The sequence below is a fragment of the Ambystoma mexicanum genome, chromosome 3p, assembly GCF_040938575.1.
Source record: "Ambystoma mexicanum isolate Mex_15411 chromosome 3p, UKY_AmexF1_1, whole genome shotgun sequence".
Lineage (NCBI taxonomy): Eukaryota > Metazoa > Chordata > Amphibia > Caudata > Ambystomatidae > Ambystoma > Ambystoma mexicanum.
Genome location: NC_090925.1, coordinates 1252892665 through 1252916225, shown reverse-complemented (window position 1 = coordinate 1252916225; position 23561 = coordinate 1252892665). Strand labels below are relative to the sequence as shown.

The 23561-nt window shown below is 45.7% G+C and overlaps 1 protein-coding gene across 1 annotated transcript in view; it reads right to left on the bottom strand.

Annotated features, from left to right (window-relative positions):
* The window catches only part of LOC138581417 (cytochrome P450 2D17-like), a 451371-nt gene that overhangs the window by 305869 nt on the left and 121941 nt on the right, over window positions 1-23561 (bottom strand). The window contains exon 3 of the mRNA XM_069652732.1: window positions 4719-4871. Within this exon, the coding sequence (XP_069508833.1) occupies window positions 4719-4871 (153 nt within the window). The remainder of the gene's footprint in view (window positions 1-4718; window positions 4872-23561) is intronic.

Genomic DNA, 23561 nt, shown 5'->3' with positions numbered 1-23561 from the left:
GCTTGGAGATAGTGAGCTCCTAGATAGGACCTAGAAGAGCCTTGTTAGCTTGGAACCAACATCTACCAGAAGCTAGTTTTAGCTCCCCAAAACAACTGGTGCAACACAAATATGCATCTGAATATTAACTCTGTCTTGGAAATACAGTTCTATTTGCGTTTTATTCGGAAGTTAGATTTGTTGTATACTATGTATTAGTGCCTCGTTCTGCAGCAGCAGCATAGAGAAAGAAAGAGCAAGGTTGCATCACAAAAAAGAGATAGTAACCAAGAATGAATTCAATAACAGATGTACTGGCACAGTTGTGGTGTAGCAGCAAAGATCAGCAAAAGGCTAAATGAGAGTTAGCAGCAAGGTGGAAGACCTGTCAAGAAAGAAATGCAAAGGACTTGAATTTGAAAAGAAAATGTGAAAAGGAAAGACATGTAAAGCAACATAGCAAGAGACAGAGGATTCAACAGAAACAGCAGAAGAGTAAAAGACATACAGGGTCATTCCGAGTATGGCGGTAGGGTGCTAACGGCACCGTTAAGGATGCCGGTGCCGTTAACCCCCTACTGCCACATTCCGAGGTCCCATAGCGGGTCCCATTAGGGCTGGCTGGTTTTACCAGCCGCCCTTAGCGGGACTCGTTAAGGGACCATGGAGCTAATAACGGGCCCGCTATTTGCGGGCCTGTTATTAGCTCCTTCCTCATTCCCATTGAGTCCTATGGGGGCTCAAATGGGAATGGGGAATGGTTTTCGAAATGGGGATTTACCGGGTCTGCATAGGTCGGAATGTCCCGGTAAATCCCCATTCCGACTACCCGGACCCGAGTTTGGAGGCAGCCATGGTGCTAATAGCACCATGGCTGCCTCCAAACTCGGAATGACCCCCATTGTACCAAAGCAATAGAAGGAGCGGTACAAGCCATGTGCATTTAACACACATGCACACACACCTCTTCCAGAGCTAGGTCACTGTATGTTTTGCTAACAGCAGTCACAGGCTCTTTGTGCTGGATATTAGCCAGTGACATCAAGCTGCTTTCATTCCGGTCAGGACTCGATTTGCAATTGTCAAAAGACGGCCATAAAATGGCTGCTCGGCTTTTGGATGAGCACACAAACAGACAAAAGCACAAAACAAAATGTTGAACGCTATAAACAACAATACAGGAAGCCCAGAACCACAATCTATTAAGATGAAGGTATTATAGGAGAACCCCCGAATCCAAAAATCACATAAAATATACAAAAAGTGAGCTTCTTCCACAATGACAAATTAGGCCAGACCAGAATGATACAAGGGAGGGTGATATGAGAAAAATAATAAATAGAAAGTGAAATAATTCCCTATTAAGAAGAGGTATTTACAAATAATCCCCAACTGAGAACATTACTCTAAAGAATAGATTGATTTCAAAGTGTGAGCTGAAACACTTTGGGGGCTTGGGGCAACTGCTATTAAGAGTTTTATAAAGCAAAAAGTGTAACTAGGAAATGTGTTTTTTTAAATGTAGTTTTAAGAAAATATGGTATTGTTTTGCACTTACAATATATGTACATATTTAGATGAATGTCTTTAGAGGCAGTATTTCAATTTGTGGTGGAAAATCAAAAACAATGTGGGCGAGGAGTAGGAATTCGGTCTTGGAGGGGTTGAGCTTCAAGTATGCACTGGACATCCAAGACTGGATCAGCGAGAGGCAGGTTTTGAGCCTATGTATGTCCTTGATGGAGCCGATCTTGAGGTATAGCTGTGTGTCGTCGGCATATTGGTGGATGTGGATGTTCGCTGTGGCTAGGCGGGCTCCCAGCAGCTGCATGTATAGATTAAAGATCACTGGGGAGAGGAACCCTGTGAGACTCCACAAATGACGAGTAGCATTGGCGATCTAGAGGAGTCCATCTGAACTAACTGCTTGCGGTTGGCGATGTAGGACTAGAACCAGCATAGGACAAGATTGCTGATCCCTATGCGCTGATGTAGGGTGTCTGTAAGCGCCAGGTGGTCTTCTGTGCCGAAAGTGGCCGAGAGGTTGAGTAGAAACAGGAGACAGGGGTGGCCGTCGTCAAGGATGTTGAGGGCATCGTGGACCACCTGTAGGGTTGCTGTCTCTGTGATGCATCTGTGTCTGAATCCGAATTGGTAGGTCTGGAGGAGATTATTGGTGTTGATGTGTTGCTGCAGTTGTGCGGCTACCACTTTCTCAATGATCTTACCTAGGAAGGAAATATGGGTGATGGGGCGATAGTTACCCAGGTTGTCGGGATCCAGAGTGGGTTTCTTTCGTAGAGGGAGGATTTGTCCTGTTTTTGGGGTCGATGGGAAGGTACCTTGAGTTAGGGAGCTGTTCATGATCTCCAAGTAGGGAAGGAGAACTTCTGTGGGGAGGGTCTTGAGGATGGATGCTGGGAGGATGTCATCTGTATACGATGTGGCTTTGAGGGTGGCCAGGTTTTCTACAAGGTCCTCTATCAAGAGTGTCTTGAATGTTGTCCAGGGAGTGGAGATATTGCGAGGAAAGATGTGAGGTGGGTCTGTGGATGCAGAGCTGGCGTCTATGTGCAGGCGAATCTTGCTGATTTTGTCGATGAAGAAGGTGTTGATGGTGGTGGATTTTTCTTCGATGGAGTGTAGTATGGCAGGGTTGGGTAGTGGGTTGACGCACTGCTTGAACGCTTTGAAGAGGGCTCTGCTTTTGTTGTCGGTTTATGCTATGGTATTCTAATAGTAGGAGACCTTGGCTGTGTTGATTAGTTGTCGGCGGGTTGCCCGGAGTTCCTTGAGGAGCGCCAGGCCAGATGCAGTCCTGGAGCGACACCAGGTTTTCTCTTGTTTCCTGATGACTCTTTTGCTGAGGTTGAGTTCTTGCGTGTACCAGGGTGCTGACGTTTTCGGTTTGCAGGTGCTTTGTTTCAGAGGCACTAGTTGTTCGATGGAGAATGAGAGTGTGGCATTGAGTTCTTCCAGTAGAGAGTCACAGTTCGGTTGAGGGTGTTTGATGTAAGGTGTAGGTTGGAGAGGTCTTCTGTGAGGGCTTCCACTGGGAAGATCTTGGAGGACCTGAAGGTTTGTCTGCTGGGTTTCTTCTGGGAGTGCTTGACTGGGGTGGTGGGCAGGATGTTGAAAGGCACATCTAGGTGGTCAGAACAGTCAAGCGGGAGAGGAGAGCTCTAGTGGAGGGAAGACAGTGCAGTGATGATTAGGCCTAGGATGTTACCTTTTGTGTGTTGGGTCTTTCGTGTGCTGTGTGAGGCTGAGGGTGTCGAGAAGTCTGAGGAGAGCTTCCTGCATCAGTTTGGTGGCGTGCGTGAGGGACATGGTGGTGACCAGGTCGGTGAAGTCTCTGATGAAGATGTTGTTGTGTTTGGGTGGTCTGTAGATGAGATGGAAGGTGACTGTGTCCATCGGGGAGAGCGAGAAGTGGCAGGAGAGAACCTCAAAGGAGCCAATGTTGGCGATGTCAAGTCTGGTGCAGGGCACAGAGGTCTTGTGTATGACTGACAGGCCTCTGCCTATCTTGTTCGGCCGGTTTCTGTTTAGGAGAAGGAAGTCTAGGGTGGAGGTGGATGTCAGCCAGCTCTCGGTGATGAAGATGTCGTCAAAGTCGTGTGTATGAGGTGGGCGATGTCTGCTTCATGGGTGATAGCTGAGCAGACTTTGGCGAGCATCAACTTCTGTGTTGTGGATGGTGAGGAGGTGTTAATAGGCTTGAGGCTAATGTGGGTGAGGTTGCTGCATTGACGAATCCATGCCTTAGATGAGGGGCGATGTTGTTGGCGTTGCCTGGTGAAGGTGGGGATGGCCTGTGAGGGCAGAGGGAGAAAACACATGTCGGCGTGTGCTTACCTGTTATCTGAGCAGGGGTTTGGGCCCTAGGTCCTCTCGATCTGAACAGGTCCAAACAGGAATTGGCCTTCACTTCAGCGCCCAAGCGAAAGACGCCTTTGATCAAAAAGTTAAGAGCAGAAAGGAAGAGGCAGGGCTAATAAGCTTGGTGGGGCTTATGCCAGGTGACCTAGATCGACTTGCACCTGCTCACCAACGGCAAAGGAAAAAAAGTGTCATACTGCTACATTTATAAGGTAGATGACAGAACCATGAAGGCACTGAGTTGCCTAGTAAAACCAGGAATACCACCCCAAAGTGTACACTGAAAATAAATCGCGATAGTGAAACTCAGAGTTTCCAAGGCAATGATTTTACATCTCTAAATAACAAACAATTTTCACACAGCACATTAATGTGGTGCTGAATACTAAAGCATTCCTATTCAGAATAACCAGCGTAAAGCAGGTCGGGAAAAAAAAATCAGCACTAGTTTAACCTTTTCAAAATGTAGCATGTTTCCTGATGATGCTCACACGACTCATTACAAGATCAGCGGTGTAGCAAAGAAATGGTGGTAATTTGGTGACTGCTACTTTTTTGCTGTGATGGAATTGCTGGAAACTTTAAAGCACCGGCAAAGTATAGTTTTGTCCTTTAAGTGGAGGATTTACCTGCACCAAGATGCTGGGGGTAAAAACTCAATTTCAATGCCAAATAAAATGAATTTTCTGTGGCACATTTCCACTAGCAGTCAATCAGAAAATAAATCGCTTATGGAGTCCTATGGACTCCAAAAATGGGGATTAACATCATTTGTAACATCATTACTAATCCTACTAAGGAAACAACAAAGCAAGGGACTGCTGTAAAAGATGAGACATTCTGTTATTCAGACTCACCTTGCTCACTTGTGAAGGCCCTGCAGAGGCAGCTGGCCTCCTGGCCTATCCTCTCATCCAGGGACTTCTTCCCAAGACCAAAATTCCTCAGGGTGGAGAGCGAGAACCGCCTCATGTCTTTCCAGGCTTGGCCGTACCTTGCAAATACTATGCCTGTAAGAGGTGAAATGAAACCAGGTAAGATCACCAGACGTCACTGCAGAGCAACTAGAGGACAGCCAGAAGACAGGCAGCAGGTTTTACAATGTCACATGCGTACAACTACAGAATACGTTCAAATCAAGGATTACATTCACAAATTAGTTAATATCCAAACGTAGATGTGTGCACCAATGGGCAATTAGACCGCTGTCCACCTCACAAAACTGTGCCAGGAATGACATGATTTTTTTTGTGTTAAGAGATTATTAAAGTGGACATTTGTAACGAACATTGCATACTCCTGTGCATGATTGCCGACACACAAACAAGTCGCAAATGGCCTGTGAACTGCAGAAGTGCATTTGCCTCATTACGATTGTGGCGGTAAGTCAACAACGGCGCCGGTAGTGCTACCAGTGCCGTTGTTACCAATTCCGCCACATTACGAGTTGTGCAGAGCGGCACACGTGAGCAGGCCTGGTCAGACCAGGCGTGCAGAGTGGCACCCGCAAGCAGAACAGGATGGTAGCAACGGTACCATTATGAGCGGTACCACTGCTACCATCCACCCCATTCCCATTGAGCCCTATGGGGGCTCAAATGGGAATGGGGACGTACCGGCACCGGGGCCCGCGCAAGGGGAATTACTGGGCCCGCCCAGGTCAGAATGGCCCGGTAATTCCCCTTTCGCGGGACCTGGAGCCGGACCCGAGTTTGGGGGCAGCCATGCCGGTAGAAACGGCATGGCTACCTCCAACCTTGTAATGAGGCCCATTGGACCCTGCGTGAGACAAGATCAGTGCCTCGGAAGTCTTTAAAAGCTGCCCCCGAACGCTGGCTACCTAAGAGGCACATCAGTGTGCATGCAGCACGAGTCAAGAGACTGAAAATGCGCGCTGCTGACTCGCACTAGTTTAGGTTATGTTATATTAAAGGTCTTTTATAATGCCTCAAATGTCGCGGGGAAAAGGAACACAGCCCCTTTAAGAGGGACGAACTGCAGCAGGAAGAGGAAGGGGGAGCAAGGGGAGGGGACAGGGAGAGGGTAGTCACTTGTTGTAAGGAGAATAAAGGAGAAAGACACGAGCTGACTGTCCTGTCTTGTTTATGTATGCAGGCGTGAGTGGGCCATAACACCAAATCACCACCAAAGCAGTCACTGAGCACCTACCTTGCCCAGAAGAATTTGCTGTATTCTGCCCTTGCCCGGGGTGTCCAGTGTGGAAGGAAAAGGAAGAACAGGGTAAGATAAATGACGAGAATTACGCGGGGAATGCAGCGAGGTGTGGAGAATATTTATAATCGGGTGGATGCTATGGGTGGACCCTTTGTCAGTTAGGAAGAAGGTATAATAGTAATACTTTGGTTTAGTTCAAACAGAATAATCTATGCAAGGCGTTTTCAGGCGATATGTATGTAATGTTATTCCGGTGTTTGGTTGTGTGATGGTCTCAGGAAGAGCTTGAACTGATTAGTTGGACTCGTGCAGGTATGTTACCCAGTTGGTTGTTAATATACGATCGTTAGTCAGATCTGGATTGGCAATTCCAGGATAACTGTCAGGCCCGGGCCAAGAGTGGTTCAAGAATAGCACATGCTCTATTCTGTCGGAATAAAGTTGGGGAAAATAAGGGGAGGGGGGGAGTGTGCTGGTCTGTGGATCAAGGAGACGCTGCAAGACTGGCGAAATGATGAGAAGGACTTGACTGCACCATCAAAAAGGTGATGCTTAATGGCTATGGTTCCTTGTTAGGGCTGTAAATATTGGGGGGAGGTTTATATTAGGAATGGAATGCGTTATATAAAGAGTTAGTAAATTATAGTTCTGCCTTTTTAAGTAGGAATAATGGGTGATTAACTCCTATGCTACGTGTCCTTCAGGTTGATCCTAATAGTAGCAACCACCATATAACTTCTTATTTATAATAGAACAATCTGTGAAAGGATGAAGGGGAACAAGGAGCAGTTTTCTGCTCAAGTAGAACAGCCAAGCCCTCGTGGTCAAAGGCTGGGGCTATCCAAATGTCCAAATGAGTATATTCGGCTCGTGGTGTGCAAACATGTTACTGTGACAGTGTGATGACAAAAGAAATGAGCACCAAGGCCAATGTCCAATATTTCCTCAGAAGGATTTTAGGCTTGAATAACTCTCACAAACATATGTGTCAAATATACAAATTTGCAGTCATCTTTATGTTCTCAAAATGCCTTTTGCTACGCAAAGCAGCTAGTACCTTACATTGGTGCTATTTGCATGCCTCCCCTTTCTCATAGGTGACTTCTGGGCTGGCTGAAGATGAGTAGGGGCCAATTTCAAAATGAAGTTTGGTTCTTCCCAAGATGCTTCATTATGTTTCAAAATCCTCCATAAAGCACCCGATGGAGGAAAAGAGTGTCCTTAAGTGATCACGGATAGGTGCATTGACCTCTGCACAGCAGAACAAAGGAAGGCAGCCAGCAGATAGCTGAAATAGTAAATGGCCACATAATAAGGGCTATTTACCTGGCCCTCATGCAATGCCTGGGTTTTTTATTTACTTAAGGAGGGTGGTGTACTTGTTGAATTTTTGATATATTGAGTGAGAAAGTGATTTACTTAGATACAGCAATGCATCTACAAAATGAGCCAGAGAGGTGACTTTAGAATATGCATAGTGGACGCAAAGGTCAAGGCTGAGCAACCCAAGAACACATGTTTCCAGCGTCTCATGATGCAATGCTTGGAGCAGGCAGTCCTTGCTAATCCACATGCCCCTCCATTAGGCCATGCCCAGCACCCTTTAGGCGACATCCGGCACTTTGGCCACTCACCCTTGAACCTCGATTTCGCATCACACTGAAAGCACTGGACAACACCTCCCCCCTGCCCCTGAAACCCCACCCCCCCGCCCCTCGTATCTTGAATGCACTCCAAAAATACCCACATACAGAGATACTGGATCCTATCCACAAGGTAGGTACTTCATGGGCGAATGGCAAAGACAGCATGTGACACAACTGTAACAACTTAAACCAGACCGTTTATGAAAGTACACATTGTGGCTGGCAAGGTCCAGCACATAATCCGCTTTTTCATGACCCATATGAAACAGAATTCAAAAGCAAAAATGAAGCAGGATTTGCAGCAATGTAAATGACAGATGCTACTATTACTCAGGTAATGGTACTAAATGTGTTGGCCTTGGGAGAATGAAATTGAGTTGCTCTAACGTGAATACAGATCTCAGTGGCAACCTACCTGCAGTCCTTTCTATTTTGTACTAGTACCCCAGGGAGTGGCTTGGCAGCGTCTCATTGGCCAAACATCAGGTCCATTTCCTGATATGCGCAGAGTTGTAGCCACACACAGTCCGACGCGGGTTTACCGCTGTGCTGCCGCTGCCGTTAATACCGGCCGCCTAACTCGAGTCTAGGCATAGCACTGGGCCACACAAACTACAGCTACGCCTCCTTCCTCTTTCACCTCAGCAGCTCGCCTCCTTCTGCATTGCGTCGCCAGCTCCATTGGCGACGACACAACAGCTGGCGTCTTCTGGAAAAAGGCGGTCTCTGGGTACTAAACTGTCTACAGCCCTCCCACTGGGACTGGAGGGTTATCTGGCCCTGGGCCCTAGTTAACCTAGGTATCCACACAGGTTTGGGACAGTGCAAAGCCAGTTTACTGCCTGATCTGATTATAAACGAACATGGCCACAGTACTATCGCATATTCTTGATGCTTTCCTCCCTTTCAACACCACCATTCGGATATGCCATTGCTTCACTTTGCTTGTCTTCATTTTTATCTTAAAATTATGTGAAAACATATTTTAACATTGATACCAATATTAGAATAACAGCTTCAAGCAGATTCAGTAAATGCATAACTGCAAGGGCTTCTGGTGACATGCCTAACGATGTAACTAATATTAGTGACATCATCGTAGGTGGACGGTCAACAAGTTGTACAGTTGTTCTGTTTGCTTTGAAATGTAAGCAGCCCATCTGATGCGTGAAGATACATAGTACCAGATTATAAAAATGTTTATTTGTTAAAATCAGGAAAAGATAGTTAAGAGCGGCACCTTTACACAACAAATAAATAGTCCCAAATAACAACAGCCGGGTTAAACAAAAGAAAAAAGACCCTTAAAATTCAGAGTCTAATAGATGGGTGACCAGAAAGATATCACAACAGTGTTGTTGCTGAAAAATAGGTTGTTCTATCCCATAGTTTCATAAGGAAATGCGCAGCTTCCTAAATCTCACTCTCTGCGTTCCAGTCATTCACCTGCTCTCCTTAATAGAACTACTCTAAATGTACTTCCGTTTATTAAGCCTTTCCTAAATATCCTAAGCCTGCCTCCAGCAACAACCTCTTGCCTCTCAGAAAGCTGCCCAAGACTGAAAAGGAGCCCCAACCATGTGTCCTCCTTTGAGACATGTGGTTGAACTTTGGACAACATTTTCAGAACGTTCTTCTGAGGTTCCTCCCAGAAGAATCACCCAAAATTCAGGCGATTCAAGATCATTGCAGGAAAGTACATACAGCCCTAATGAGTGGCAACGTTTAGAAGAGGACTGCTACTAATGCGCCAGCAGGGCACGTGGGACCTTTCGTCACAGTTTAGGAATGTGTGGACATGGGACTAAATGGGATCTGCAGCAACTTAACATTGGAAACGTTGTGAGACAACAGCAGAATATATATATATTTGGCAGCCAACTGGACAAACTTGTAACTAGTGGAATTATAGGGTTGGTAGGACAAAAGGAAACAGTGCACAGAAGACATGGGCACAATTGTGCATTTGGCCTTTCCAGGGTTGAATCCAAGCTCAAACTATCTAACCCCGGGCTGATGTCACGCTTGAGTTCGAGCAAAGTGAATACAAATCCCCCTGACTTAAAGGGGGGCATTATACTGCAAGAACAGGAAGCACGAAAATACTTTAACGATGTCATGTATATATGGACTTTGCGCATGCCAAGTAGAATCACTACTGTACGTACACAGGTCACTGATGTATGAGGAAGAGTGTGACTAATGAGACCTTGTTAATTTGTCTCCTCGGCAGTCCTCACAGCCGGGTGATGCTTTTTATTGTTTTGTCCCACTCCTTTTTCCCCTGGAACCCTGAGGTTCCCTCTTTAGTGATGGGAGTCTCTGGATTCGAAATGTTCTTTTGGGCTTGCTGCTTTTGCAGGTAATCCCAAAATACATTCTAACAATGAAGAAAGCGATAAGCTATTGTTAATGTTAAAGGACATTTGTACCGCGCACTATCACCACCGAAGTGGTCCCCTGGCGCTCTAGTTTTGTGACAATAGGTGTTGCCACTTCTCCCCAGGAGGGAGACCTTTCCCATGAGGCTAGGGAGGTGCGGCCACTACCCAATATTACCCATAGGGGTGTAGGGGTGGTTTAATAGGGAGGACCTCATGGGGAGAAACTCTCCTGCTGGAGATAAGGACGACCACCTGGGCTATGGCCCGGGAAACACCATCACACCAACACATACTCTAGCTCCTCTTTCCTCTGCAAGCCTCTCTAGACAGTAGACCCATTAATTATTATAATACAGAAGACCTCAGTGCGACCACATGTACCACAACGAAGAAGAACATGGGAACCATGAAGATCACTAATTATACTAGTACTGGTACAACGTGGTTCAGCAGAGGCTCGATGATTGAGACCAAGAGAGAGAAAAGGGACTTACACAATGGGCTGATTGAGACCTTGCTACATTGTTTAAAAACGGAAAAATTGCCTAAGTAATGTGTCAAGCCCAGTTGGGATAGGCTGGGAGAGCAAAGCTCATCCGGTGCAGACGTTTCAAAGAAGTTTCTGGTCAGGACAGCAGTAGCGGGCCTGTGCAACAGGCCAGAGGGACGCCGACCCGGTGGAAATGCCACTCGACAGCAGAAGGCAGAGTGAAAACCCTGCAGAAGCAAGCTGGAGGACCGCTGCCCCTAGAAGCCCCGGCGACGCACCTAAACCCAAATCAAGGTAAGTGGTGGTGCGGAAGACCCAGAAGGGGCATGGAAGCGCAAGTAAAGCAGTCTAGGGCTAATTCCCCTCAAACCCTTGGTAGCCACAGTGCCCAGGGGACTCTGAAAGGCCTAATGTGTAGCACAGCTCCTCTTCCTCGTCTGTACAATGGCTGTACCAATAAGCCCGCTGATCACCAGGGAAGGGTCAAGGACCCCTAACATCTGGAATACTGCATTGGAGGAACTCTTCCTCGTCCCAGTTGTCGAATCAATAAGCCCACTGACCACCATGGAAGGGTCGAGGACGTCAACCAAATCAAGATCATCAACAGAGGAGACCATCCTCATCATGGTGGTATAAGCCCACTACTCATAAGAGAAGGGTCGAGCACCCCAAGGTTGAGGGAAGTGAAGTCTACAAAGTGTGCATCCAAGGAAAACCTCCCTACATCCGTGACAATCCCAAAACCACTGACCACCAGAGAAGGATCAAGAACCCCAACAATAAAGAAAGAGTCAAGGAGAAAATCTTCCTCAGTGCAGTGGGGAGGCAAAGCCCGCTGAACGCATTAGAAGGGTCTGGGACCCCGACGAAGGAAGTGTGAAAAGTGTCTGGAATCCAGACAAAGAGAATACCAATAAGAAAGAATGGAAGTTTGCCTACACTTGGAAGGAATGGCAAACTCTGTTGAGTGACTGTGCAACATATCAGGGGAACCAGAGGTATCAAAGGAAGTGAGCTATTACCCCTGGTCCCGTGAAAGGACGCGGAAGTCCATACCCAGTCCAGCAGAAGGGAGACATTCTTCTGGATCAGGATCTATTTACGTTGTGTAAAAGTTTGTGGCTTGAGAACTTTTTGGACATTTGTCAAGAATAACTCTCACCATCCACCAGGACAAGAGAGTCATTCCCCTGGTGGAAGAACTTTTGTGTTATTAGATATCCTTAGTTGTAGAGTGTAAGGGCTAGAGATAGATTTGGAAACGGGACAGTGACCATTTGTTTGATGGACATACTGATAGTTCTTTTAGTTTTGGTTGAGGCAGAAAAAGCCCTCACAGTGATATGGCCAAATAGGTTTTTCTTTAACATCTAAATAAATTGTGGAAATGTCGATTTTATCTGTTAATCAGTTAATAACAATATGGCTTGAAGGAGAGCCTGCTACAAAACATAATCTGCTAGGGCCCAATTACAAACACCATTCAAAAGATTAGGCCTCCTTGCTTTAACACACAAAGCTAAAACATTAGGCCTCACGTTAGAGGTCCCTGCTTAAAACTGCACAATGCATAAAACTTGCTTACGCTCGCTGGAATTCAAGATAAACAGCATGACCTCTCACAGAGAAATGTGTGTTGAAAGTACATCAGCTCATCCTAGATGTGTTTTGGCGAGATAGATAACATCTGAAATCCGGTGAGAATATTTCTAGCTGTTGAAATGACTATTTGAGAAATGAAAGTCGTGTCATTTTTTTATTTTTTTTCTTTCCTTTCCGTTTTATTTATTTATTTAATTTTTTTGTTTTGTTTGCATGTAGTTTTATAACATGGGGAAATACTACACTTAAGTATGCCCTAGGGCTTATAATCCTTGTGATCACAAGTTAAGTACAGAAGTTACGCAAGGTAACAGAGATTAGTGAACAACGCTAGGCGCGCCGATGACAGGTAATTGAGTAATCATGGGAAATGCATGTACAAAAGTGAATTGTTGTGCAAGTAAGCGCTTGAATAAGCTAGAACAACACGTATCGCCACCGCCGATGGGCAGTGCGGGTTGGGAATTGATGGTAAAAAAAAGGGTTAGGCACAGTTTTGTTCTTACGAGAATGGCAAAAATATACCTCCAAAGCCAGTGATCCTGCCCTGTCTTTTCCGATTTATGGCTCTTTTGATTTAGCCCGAATTGCATATCTCAGGGAAGCACTACTGGCAGAAGGAGATAAAAAGATAAGACCTCTTCAGTGGGAAACTTATAAAATCTGGGAGGATTATGCCCGACAGAAATCTATAAGAGAAGCACGGCTTAAGGATAAAATGGGTCAAGGACATAGTCAAGCTGCCTCCGGGAGGTGGGGGAGTGAAGGGGGGAGTTGAGGAATGTTCTTTCATTGTTATACATCTGAAGTCGTCAGCGACTGGTCCATGGAGGAAATGGATCTAGGACACGTTGATGTTGCCTTCAGGGGGGGCGGGTTTCGAAATGCATTTCTTTGTTGTATAACTAATAAAAGGAAGTTTAAAAAAAATGCTGCCTGTTAAGAGACAGAATGACCCTATTTCAGTAGTGGTTCATAATGGTATTGCCTCAGCCTTGGAAGTGTACACAAAAGGGGTCTGCCGATGTGACAGGGGGCGGACCAAAGGTAGGAGAAGTAGAACGTCCACTGATTGTAGAGTTGGTCCAAGGGGGACCACACATATGCTCCAGAGAGAATCGCGTTTCGGCGGTAATATTGTTGTGTGAGCCGCCTTCGTCCTTCGTCAGGACGTGGCTTGAAGACCCTGTTGAATACATATATGAATAAAAAACAATTATAGGGCAGTGTGTCTTTTCTGGCAACAAGAGATATGAATCTCAGAAAACAAGATGTAGTTATCTAATTTGTGGCTACCAACAGAACCACTCACAGTAAAGGACCTTACCATGAGAGTCTGTAGTGTCCTTTCATCAAGGCTGGAACACCGGATTGCAGAGCTCCATCACAAGTGCCGGACTCGGGTCAAATGGAACTGTGAAGTGATGCGGTGCTCCTATTAATTATGTGGGAGTTCAAAAATGAAGGACGGTTTCAAGCATGTGTTGGCTTCATGCTGCAAAGAGAGAGGGGAGGTGGCAATGTCATGGCAGAATGTAATAGTCATTCCTTCTAGGCCATACATTGCAAGCAAACGGGTAATAGTTGTAGAGAGCTGGCTATGTGTGTCTTACCTGTCAGCCATGGGAGCTGGGGGTAACCAGAGTCACCTGCAAGAGCATAGGATACAGATGTGAGTCACGGTGCATTGAGGATGTGTAGCATGTTGATTGTCTTGTTGATGGACAAACTTTATGCAGTTATGTGGCATTTGTACTACATGGTTTTCATTCCCAGTAATTCAATAATACGTGATATACTTTGGCGAGATACACTGTGCACCCCGCTCACAAGCAAGTTGTGCCAGACGTGGCCTGTGATAGGATTTCAAATGTGCATGTTTTCTATCTCGGGCCTGTGGTGTGCTGTGCTATCAAGCAGTGCCCTGCTGGGTAATTTGTTGTTCTTGTGCATGTTTGTGGTTTGTGCATTCCTACCATAATGGATTTACATGCATGATTTGCAGAGTGCATGCCAGTAGTGTCTGTTAGTATTGCATTGTCATTGTGCAGTTCTGAACTGTTGCATTGGCTGTGTAGGTATGTGTGCCCTATACATTGTGATTCCTGTAGTCATCTGTTTGTGCAGGAGTTACTTATTGGGGCATTGTGCATTGCTGTCATACTACTGCATAGTCCTGTGGGTTGGTGGGTGTCGTGTGCAGCATGAGAGGGCAGGTCCTGCATGTACGGGTCTTGACAGGGGATGCATTGATTAGTAGTAGTATTAGTAGTAATGTCCCCCAAACCCTTCACTTTGCATTGTACTTGTGCTGCGATACTGTATTGTGTGATGGCACTTGTACTCAACCAGAATCCATGTCCGTTGTCCTCTGTGGCTCTCCATCTATGCAGGCATAGTGCTAATACGCAGGACCATGGCATTGTGGGTGCATCGAGGAAAGCGGATGCAGCAGTGTGTTATTGTCAGGTCAGCGTTGCACGTAACCTGCACATTCCTGGAGTGGAACTGCTTCCTGTTCCTGTATGCCTCTTCAGATGCAAGGGGGGCAACCAACACCACATGGGTGCAATTACATTTGGTATGTGGGCTGCTGTGTAGAAACACACCTTTGTGGCATTCATCTGTGCCAGGGTAGTGGGCAGGGAGATATGAGCTTATCCATTGCCTTCTAGTAATTTTCCATAAAAAGTATGCCTGGATCTTTTGCAATTTCTATACCCAAATATTTTGTATGCTTCACATCCCAGTGCAGACCAAAATCATTCGGAAAGACCTGTGTGGCCATTGTAAAAATATCACTGATTGAGAGTGGTTGATGGATTGACCAGAGTATTTTCCAAACTGATGCACCTGCTGCATTATCGGATTCAAGTTCACATTGGGCTCCTTTATAAACAACATGACGCTGTTCGCATATAGTGAAATAATCTGTTTATAAGAATACACCTGACCATCCCTCTGTATATGCTGCTCCCAAAGAAGAGCAGCCAGCGGCTCCATGGTCTCGGCAAACCGCAATGGCAAGAGGGGGCACCCTTGCTTTGTCCCCCTCCCCATCGCCAAAATCTCATTTATGGTAACCCTCGACTCTAGGAGATTATATAGAAGAGCTACAAGGGATGTAACCCCATTTCCCAAACCCAGCTTCCCCAAAGCTGCGAAGAGAAAAGGCCACTCTTTCAAGTAGAATGTCTTCTCTGCGTTGAGTACCTACACTGCAGGCACGTCTTAATTGATAACATCCAGAAGCCCAAAAATGCGCAAAAGACCTACAAAGACCAAAAGTGGCGTTTCCCCGGGGATAAACCCTGATTGATCTGTCAGCACCAACCCTCAGCAGCCACGAGTTCAGCATATATTTTGTTGTCAAGGTTTATAAGAGGGATCAGACGATAGGATGCACAATCCTCTGCCGCCCTCCCGGTTTTATGCAATAACGTGATCGTGGCTTCCGTCATCGTATTTGTATTTGTATTTATTTGTTACATATAGTGCTTTACGCCAAAGTGCTGAACAGAGAACCCACTTAGCAGTACAATAAAATGCAGGGTTAAAAACTACAAAAAGGTATTCATGGTTAGCGCTCTAATTGAAGAAGATAGGCCTTAGGAGTAGTACAAAATAGAGAGTAAGAGGCAATAGAAGGAAGCAATAGGGGAAGAGCATTCCAGTGAGAAGCAGCTAGCAAAGTAAATGAGTGAAATCGTGATTGGGAACAGGGGGGGATGAGGAACTGATAATAGAAATTGAGACTGAAAACGAAGAACACGTGCAGGAGAATAAAAAGAGACAAGACAGGAAAGATAGGGGGAAAGAGGGGGCAAGGCCATAGAGAGATTAAAGAAAAGAGAGAGAAAGTTCAATTTGAGACGAGAGTGAAACGAAAGCCACCCAAGAAAAGACAATGGTAGAGAAATGGAGTCACGTGGGGACAGACTTTAAAGGGGCCAAACAAGAGCCAGGGAGTCCATAGAGTGTGGCAGAGCAATAGAATAATACTGAAAACATAAGTGAAGAAATCAAAAGCTTGGTGGCCTCAAATGTAAGAAAAGGACGAGATTTGCGAATGTTAAACAGATGATAGCGACAAGCATGTGACGTAAAAGAGATGTGATGAGAAAAGGATAAATCAGTATCAAGATAAAGACCAAGATTACCAGCAGAAGATGAAATAGGGAAGACATTAGACAAAAGAGGGAGGAGAAGGAATAGTATTAGCAGGAAAAACGGTTTAGTAGAATTTAAGATGAGAAAATGATCCAACAGGATTTAATAGCTAGAAGACAAGAGGTAAGACTATTATGAATAGAAGATGAAAAGGGAGAAAAGGACAGAAAAAGCTAGGTATCATCTGCATAGAAATCATGGAATATTCCAAAATACGAGAGGATGGCAGCAAGAGGAGATGTCTAGAGAGAAGAGAAAAGGTTTTAAAACAGAACCTTGAGAAACGCTGTGAGCTAGAGGTAGTGTGTTAGAAGAGGACCCAGCCCAATATACTGAATACATTCGGCTAGATAAATATGAACGAAACCAAGATAAAACAGAACCAGAAAACCCAAAAGGAGAACCCCCCTGCCGACTCGAATTCCCTCCTCTTGCTGTAACACCCTCTCTCCCCTCCCCTCACTGTATCCTTAGCACTTATGCTTTTCAGATATATCTCGCATTGCATGTTTGTTAGCTGCTTGTTTGTCGCCTGCCCTCCCATTTGTTTTCTCCTACCTCGCCCCCTCCAGCACTATCTGAAATGTTGTCAGGCCTAGTATGATAGTCGCTTGTTTTGTTCTTCTCCATCTCCCTTACTACAATCCCCTCTACCCCCCTCCTCTTGTTAAATTCTGGGACTACCGTAATTGCCGTCAGGCATAGTAATGTAGCCGCCTGTCTGTCTCATTCTCCTGCTCACCCCTCCTCCCCTCCTGTTACTGTCAATAGCTCTTACTCTATCAGTTTCCTGACCTATTTGATAGCAGCTTCTTTTTCTCTCTCTCTGTCCCCCCAGCCGCCCCATTTGTTTTCTCCTACCTCTCCCCCTCCAGCACTATCCGAAATGTCATCAAGCCTAGTATGATAGTCGCTTGTTTTGTTCTCCTCCTTCTCCCTTACTACAATCCTCCCTATCCCCCCCTCCTCTTGTTAAATTCCGATACTACCTCAATTGCCGTCAGGCATAGTAATGTAGCCGCTTGTCTGTCTCCTTCTCCTGCCCACCCCTCCTACCCGCTCTATTACTGTCAATAGCTCTTACTCTATCACTTATGTTTCCTGACCTACCTGATAGCAGCTTGTTTGTCCCCTCCCCCCCATTTGATTTCTCCTCCCTCTCCCCCTCCAGCACTATCCGAAATGTTGTCAGGCCTAGTAAGATAGTTGCTTGTATTGTTCTTCTCCTTCTCCCTTACTCCAATCCCTCCTCCCCCCACCCTGCTCTTGTTAAATTCCAGCACTACCTCAATTGTCATCAGGCATAGTAATGTAGCCCCTGCCCGCCTCATCATTGTCTATAACACTTGCACTATCTGAAATGTCGCCAGGCTGATTATGATAGTAAATGTTCACATTATGAATGTATCAAGGACTTGTAAGAATGTCACTGTATTTTTCCCATGTTCCCTCCCTACCTTGAAGCGATTTGAAACACATTGTGTATAGGTGCTATATAAATAATCAAATCCTCAAATCAAAGAGAAGACAGAGGAAGAGTATGATCCACAGTGTCAAAAGACGCTGATAAATCCAATAGAATCAAAAGAGAAGAGAGTTTGGAGTAACGAGCAGAAAGTAGTGAATCATAAACAGAAAGAAGAGCAGTTTCAGTGGAGTGGAGAGGACGAATGCCAGACTGAGAACAAAGAAGAATAGAGTTTTCAGTGACAAAAGTAGAAACCTGGTAATAGACAAGATGCTCGAGCAGCTTAGAGAGATAGGGAAGAAGAGAATTGTGTCAAAAATTGCAGGATGAGAGGGGTCAAAGGAAGATTTCTTTAGAATGGGAAGAATAGAAGCATGTTTAAATGAGGAAGGAAATGTTAAAGTAAGAAGTGAAATATTAAAGAGAGCAGTAAGATAGGAAACCAGCGAGGTATAGACCTTAGGAATAAGTAAAGAAGGAATCGTATCGGAAGGAGAGGGAGTAGGTGGGAGGGAGCCCAGATCAATAGCTTCCGCATATTCCTTAAGCAACTATGGCTGCATATGTTTTGTAAAACTCTGCCACTAACCGATCTGGCCCAGGGACTTTAGATCCCAGCAGGCTTCTAGTACCTTCCAGTATTTCCTCAACTGTCAAATCCCGATTCAGCATATGGCGTTGTTCAGGAGAAAGCCGGTATAATTTGATCTCCTCTAAATACTGATGAACCTGAGCGGCAGCCCCCACCTGTCTAGTGGCATAAAAGTTTGCTTAGAATTCTCAAAATGTCTCAGCTATCTTGGAATTCTCACACTGTTCTACCCCGATCTTATCCACAACCAAATCTATGTGTTTCAGCTTTTCATAAATGACTAGCATCTTCGTCAGTAGAGCACTGGATTGTTGGCCTTCATAGTATTGGCATACCTAGCATATCCTATTCAGGAATTTCACTTCTCTCCCAGCGGTCTGTTGGAATTTGTCCAATTCCTGCCGTATGTCAGCCAGAGTCCTTTCATCCCCCATTGACTGTGACACCATTTCCAAACTTTTGAGTCTCTGTTTGGAGACCTCTAACTCTTCTCTGATCATTTGACGGATCCCAGATTCCTTGGCCATGTTCAGCATATATAGCAGCTAAAGGCTTCCCAACGCGTCCCGTAGGAACTCGAAGAGCCATCATTGAGAGCAAAATAGATTCTCATTTCTTGCCGGGGTTCACTGCGAAACAGTTCGTCCCCTAAAGTCCCTGCTTTAAAACACCAGCACAGAATCCAACTTTTTTTCTCTGGGTTTCCAACGTCACTGGTGAGTGGTCGCAAATCATCTGTGGGAGGATTTCACAATTCCCAAATTGCACCATGTTCGTTCTAGAGACCAACGCAAATCGATTTGTGAAGCTGAATTGGGGACCCAGGAATGGAATGTATAGTCCCTCTGACCAGGGTGCTGCAGCCTCTAGACATCCACCACGTTATAGATCTGGCAGATTTCTTGAATCTCTTGACTAGCTTAAGAACGTCGGTGAGGCTTGTTCCCCGACCGGACCAACCCAGGGTCGAGGATGGTGTTCAAGTCTCCTCCCCAGATAAATACGGACCCTTCCATTGCGACCAACCTCTCCAGTACTCGATTGTAAAACCAGGGATTATGAACATTAGGGACATAGCTATTCACCAGTTTAACAGGAATATTCTCTACATATCCTTTGACAATTACGGTTCTTCCCCTCCTCATCCTTCACTACCTACCGCAGCTTGAACCTCGGTGAACAGTGAATCAAAATAGCAACCTCCCTAAAAAAGGTAGAGCATGAAGAGTAGTACCTGTGATAGCCCCATTGCGCTGCCCCCTTTTTTATCAGGTGCATTTCCTGGACAAACAGTACATTCACTTTGTGTCTTTTCATATATAAAAGGATTGTCCTCATTTTACCAGGAGGAATGCCTCCCCATATATTCCAAGTGTCCACCTTGAACATAATTTAGGGATAAATTGTAATAGCAAACATAACCAGAACCCATTCGATCCCACCATTAGCATATCCCGCCGATACGGTAATTTTTCCCTCAGATGTACATGCCCTCTTCAAGCATTCAGGTGTACTTATAGCCAGGGGTGTTGCTAGGTTTGGAAAAGACCTGGGGCTACGCTAATGTCAGAACTGTCGAGACTGGGGCTAGCTAGCCATTTGGTTGTAGCTCCTGAGATTCTTTCGGGGGCTACAACCAAAAGACCAGGGCCAATAGTCCCCTTAGCCCCCCCCCAGCAACGCCTCTGCTTATAGCATAGATGGACACCCATGCATAGACCACAAAACAAACCCACCTAACATCCCATTCTCCCTCCATTCCCTCTGACAACCCTAACCCGGCCAGCCAAACCCCATACACTCCCTGAAATCAACAAACAAAAGTGGAGCACGCATTGGGGCTACTTGTGCTGGTCCAATTCGAGCCCTCGTCAAAAATCCCTGTGGTACACCAAATTTGTAGGGGACATCCAAACAGATCATGTAGCTACGTTCGTCCCCCCAACACCGACTTTACTTCAACGTCTGGCCATCGTACTGGATCTGATGTTCCTGGAATATCCCATACCAGCCGGAGCCTGTTCCTTGTCCATGGGTTCAGTGACGATTCACTCTTTCAGAGACAAGTCTCAATCTGGCCGCTCCCGGTGCGGCCTCTCAATAAAGGTGTAAGCATCATCAGGCATGGAGAAAAAATTGCTCTTGCTGTCATATTGCACCTGAAGTTGAGCAGGAAATAGCACAGAGTATTTTTAACACTCCCAATTGTTCTCCTGGATGCCTGGACAGTCACTGAGAAGTCCGGAAAGATTTGTATCCTCTCTGACTCAACTGTTGTCTCATCGCCCTCTTGTCTGGGGAGAGTTTCCCCTGGAGCTTTATACATCTTAGGGACAGCGCCACTCTCGAAGTAGAGTTTACACTGATGCTTAGCCCCTTTTCCCATGGTGGTGTGGTTTCGGTATCTCCCACCTAGCTTCAGCACTCCTGGCCATATACTAACCAATCTGGCTGGTCTGAAAAGGTATTTCCAGTGACAAGACCTGGTGGGCAGGGCTCAGTTATGTTGCACTACTATGACAGCTGCCGAGATCCTCACCCCCCTCTCCGGCCCATTCTCCCAAGCACTGTCCTTACTAGCCCGACTGGGAGACAGCAGCAGCAACCACAACATGCTCTTTGAGAGCCTCTGGGCCATTCCACAACCTCCACCACAACACCACTGGAAGGCCTGACAGCGGTTCCCGCCCTGGATCCTCCTCACAGAGCACCGCCAAAGGGGCCAAGGATGCAAGAGACTCGGTCGACCCTCAGATGATCTGTCTCAGAGTTCAAAGCTGAAGCACTCCACTGGCCAGGGCCTCGGCCCACCATTCATTCAACGGCTTCTCCTCACACCAACTGGGCTATCACCGGAGCGAGCCATGCTGGGGGGCGTCCTGATGACATCCCCCACTTCAGAGTGGTATAGACCACAGGGTAAGTAGGATCTCTGAAAGGATATTCGAGCATCACCTCCTGAAGTTGGATTCAGTTGTAATAGACACAGGCAGTTTATTCCACAGCTTTGAGCCATTAACTAAGAAACTTCTTCCACTAGCTGATTTTAGCTCAAATCTGGGAGGAATCAATAGCATTAATGTAGACGTACGATGTGGTGAAATAGAACAAATTCAGATCGGTCTGCTCGAGTGATATGCTGGCGATCTAACATAAATGTATTTATGAACCATGGTAAGAATTTTATTTTAAAATAGATCCTGCAGAGACTGGCAAGGAGTGCAACTGGCACAAAGCAGGGGAAGGAGCATAAAAGGGGAGGTACAATACACTTCTGGTAGTGTTATTTTGAAGAATTTGAAGTTTATGACAGGGAGATTTAGAAAGACCATCATAGTGTGTGTTGTAATAGCCCACCTTAGTGGACAAAATGTCATGGGCAATCACAGCCAAATGTTCCTGAGAAAGAAACAAGCAAATGTTCCTAAAAAGACAGACATGAGAAGTAGAATTGGCAATCAGGTTAATTTGAGGAAATACATCTAAAGGGGAGTAAAAGTAAATATCCAAAGACTTAACGGGATTAAGAATAGCAAGAGAGTCATAGCTAAAAGAAGAAAGTAGTAGGGAAGTGGACTGGAGTGTTTAATGAGGATGAACCAAGTGGAGCTCAAGCTCAGTGGTATTGAGACTGAGCCAGTTGTAACTCATCCAGGTCTTCACCTGGTTCAGGATGTTGTCATTGCTTTAGTATCATCAGAAGAATTGCCAGTGACTTTAAAAAGCAACTGATTTGTCGGCATAACAGTGGAAGCGAACATCCAATGCTTCAAGAAAATCATAGAGCGGCGTAACATGAATGTTCAAAAGTAAGGAAGAAAGCGCTGAGCTTTGAGGCACACCTTACTTTATGTCCACAAAATTAGTGGCAGGATCCTCCAGAGTTAAACAATAGTGACAACAGACTATGAAGAAAGAAAAACAACAAAGTGCTAATGTCGCTATCGTGGCCACAGATTCAATACTCTGAAGTAAAACATGGTGGTCCAGAGTGTCGTAGAAAAGTCAAGCAATATGAGGAGGGGGGTAACATTTGTTTGCAATTTTCAGAGTAGGTCCTCTGAGATAGCCATGAGGGCGTTTTTAGTCCCAGGCAGTATGTGTAAACTGGAATGGCGAGACCCCAGGCAACTTTGCTGGTCAACAAAGTCTTGAAGTTAAGAAACTACTACCTTCTCCAAGATTTTCATGATGAAAGGACAATTGGTACTAGGACAATAATCATTAGGAGTATCTAGGTACAGTGTGGATTTTTCAGCACTGTGACCCAGGAAAGCTTCAGCGGAGAGAGCATAGAACCACAGATCAGGAGGAATTAATAACAATCACCAACAAGGAGAATACACTCAATGGATTCCTGGATCATTGAAATTGCACAAGGGTTACCAGGACAACAAGTAGGGCGCAAAGATGCAATTAAAGGGCAAATAAAATCAGAGTAAATTGAGAAAAATCTAATTCCGAAAGGGATGAGGGAATGTCAGGAGTCCAAGAAACATGAAAAATAGAGAACAAGCAGATGACATGGCGGCTTAAAATGTCATCTCCCTTTCCCGATGAACTATAATAATGGTGAATTAACTCCAACTTCATATGGCAGAGGAAGGATGAAACAACATCATTGTGAAGGGGTACCGAAGCTGCTTGCCCACGTACTCAAGAATTACACAAAGAATCAGGGCAAAATTGGCATTTTGTTGAGTGCAGCCCAAACAACGGCAGAGCGAGTTGGCAACAGCGAGCTCACGTGGGAAGAGGTGCAACGCCATGTCAGTTTGCAGCCCTGGAACGTCACAGAGGGGAGATGGCACATTGATGGAGCCCGGTGTACCGCACTGACCGGCACTACAACACTGACACAATCAGATGAGCAGCGACACGCAGTGACCCCACCCTGCCTCCCGGGAGTGCCGCCAGCTATTGGCAACACTGCTGATTTCAGGATGAATTTCACTCCAAGCACGGGGACGCAACATATGACAGCCATTAATGGTTGGGACCGGCGGCAATGAGCTGCTCAGCCCATTGCAACAGGGATGGTCTGAAGAGCAGCAGAAGGAGAAGACCTCATCTAGACCAGGGTAAGACCGCTGATTACCAACAGCAAAAAGGGAACCCTAGAGCTAACACCCCTGTGAGCAAGGGGGTGCGGTGTGCAGTTGCTCAATCT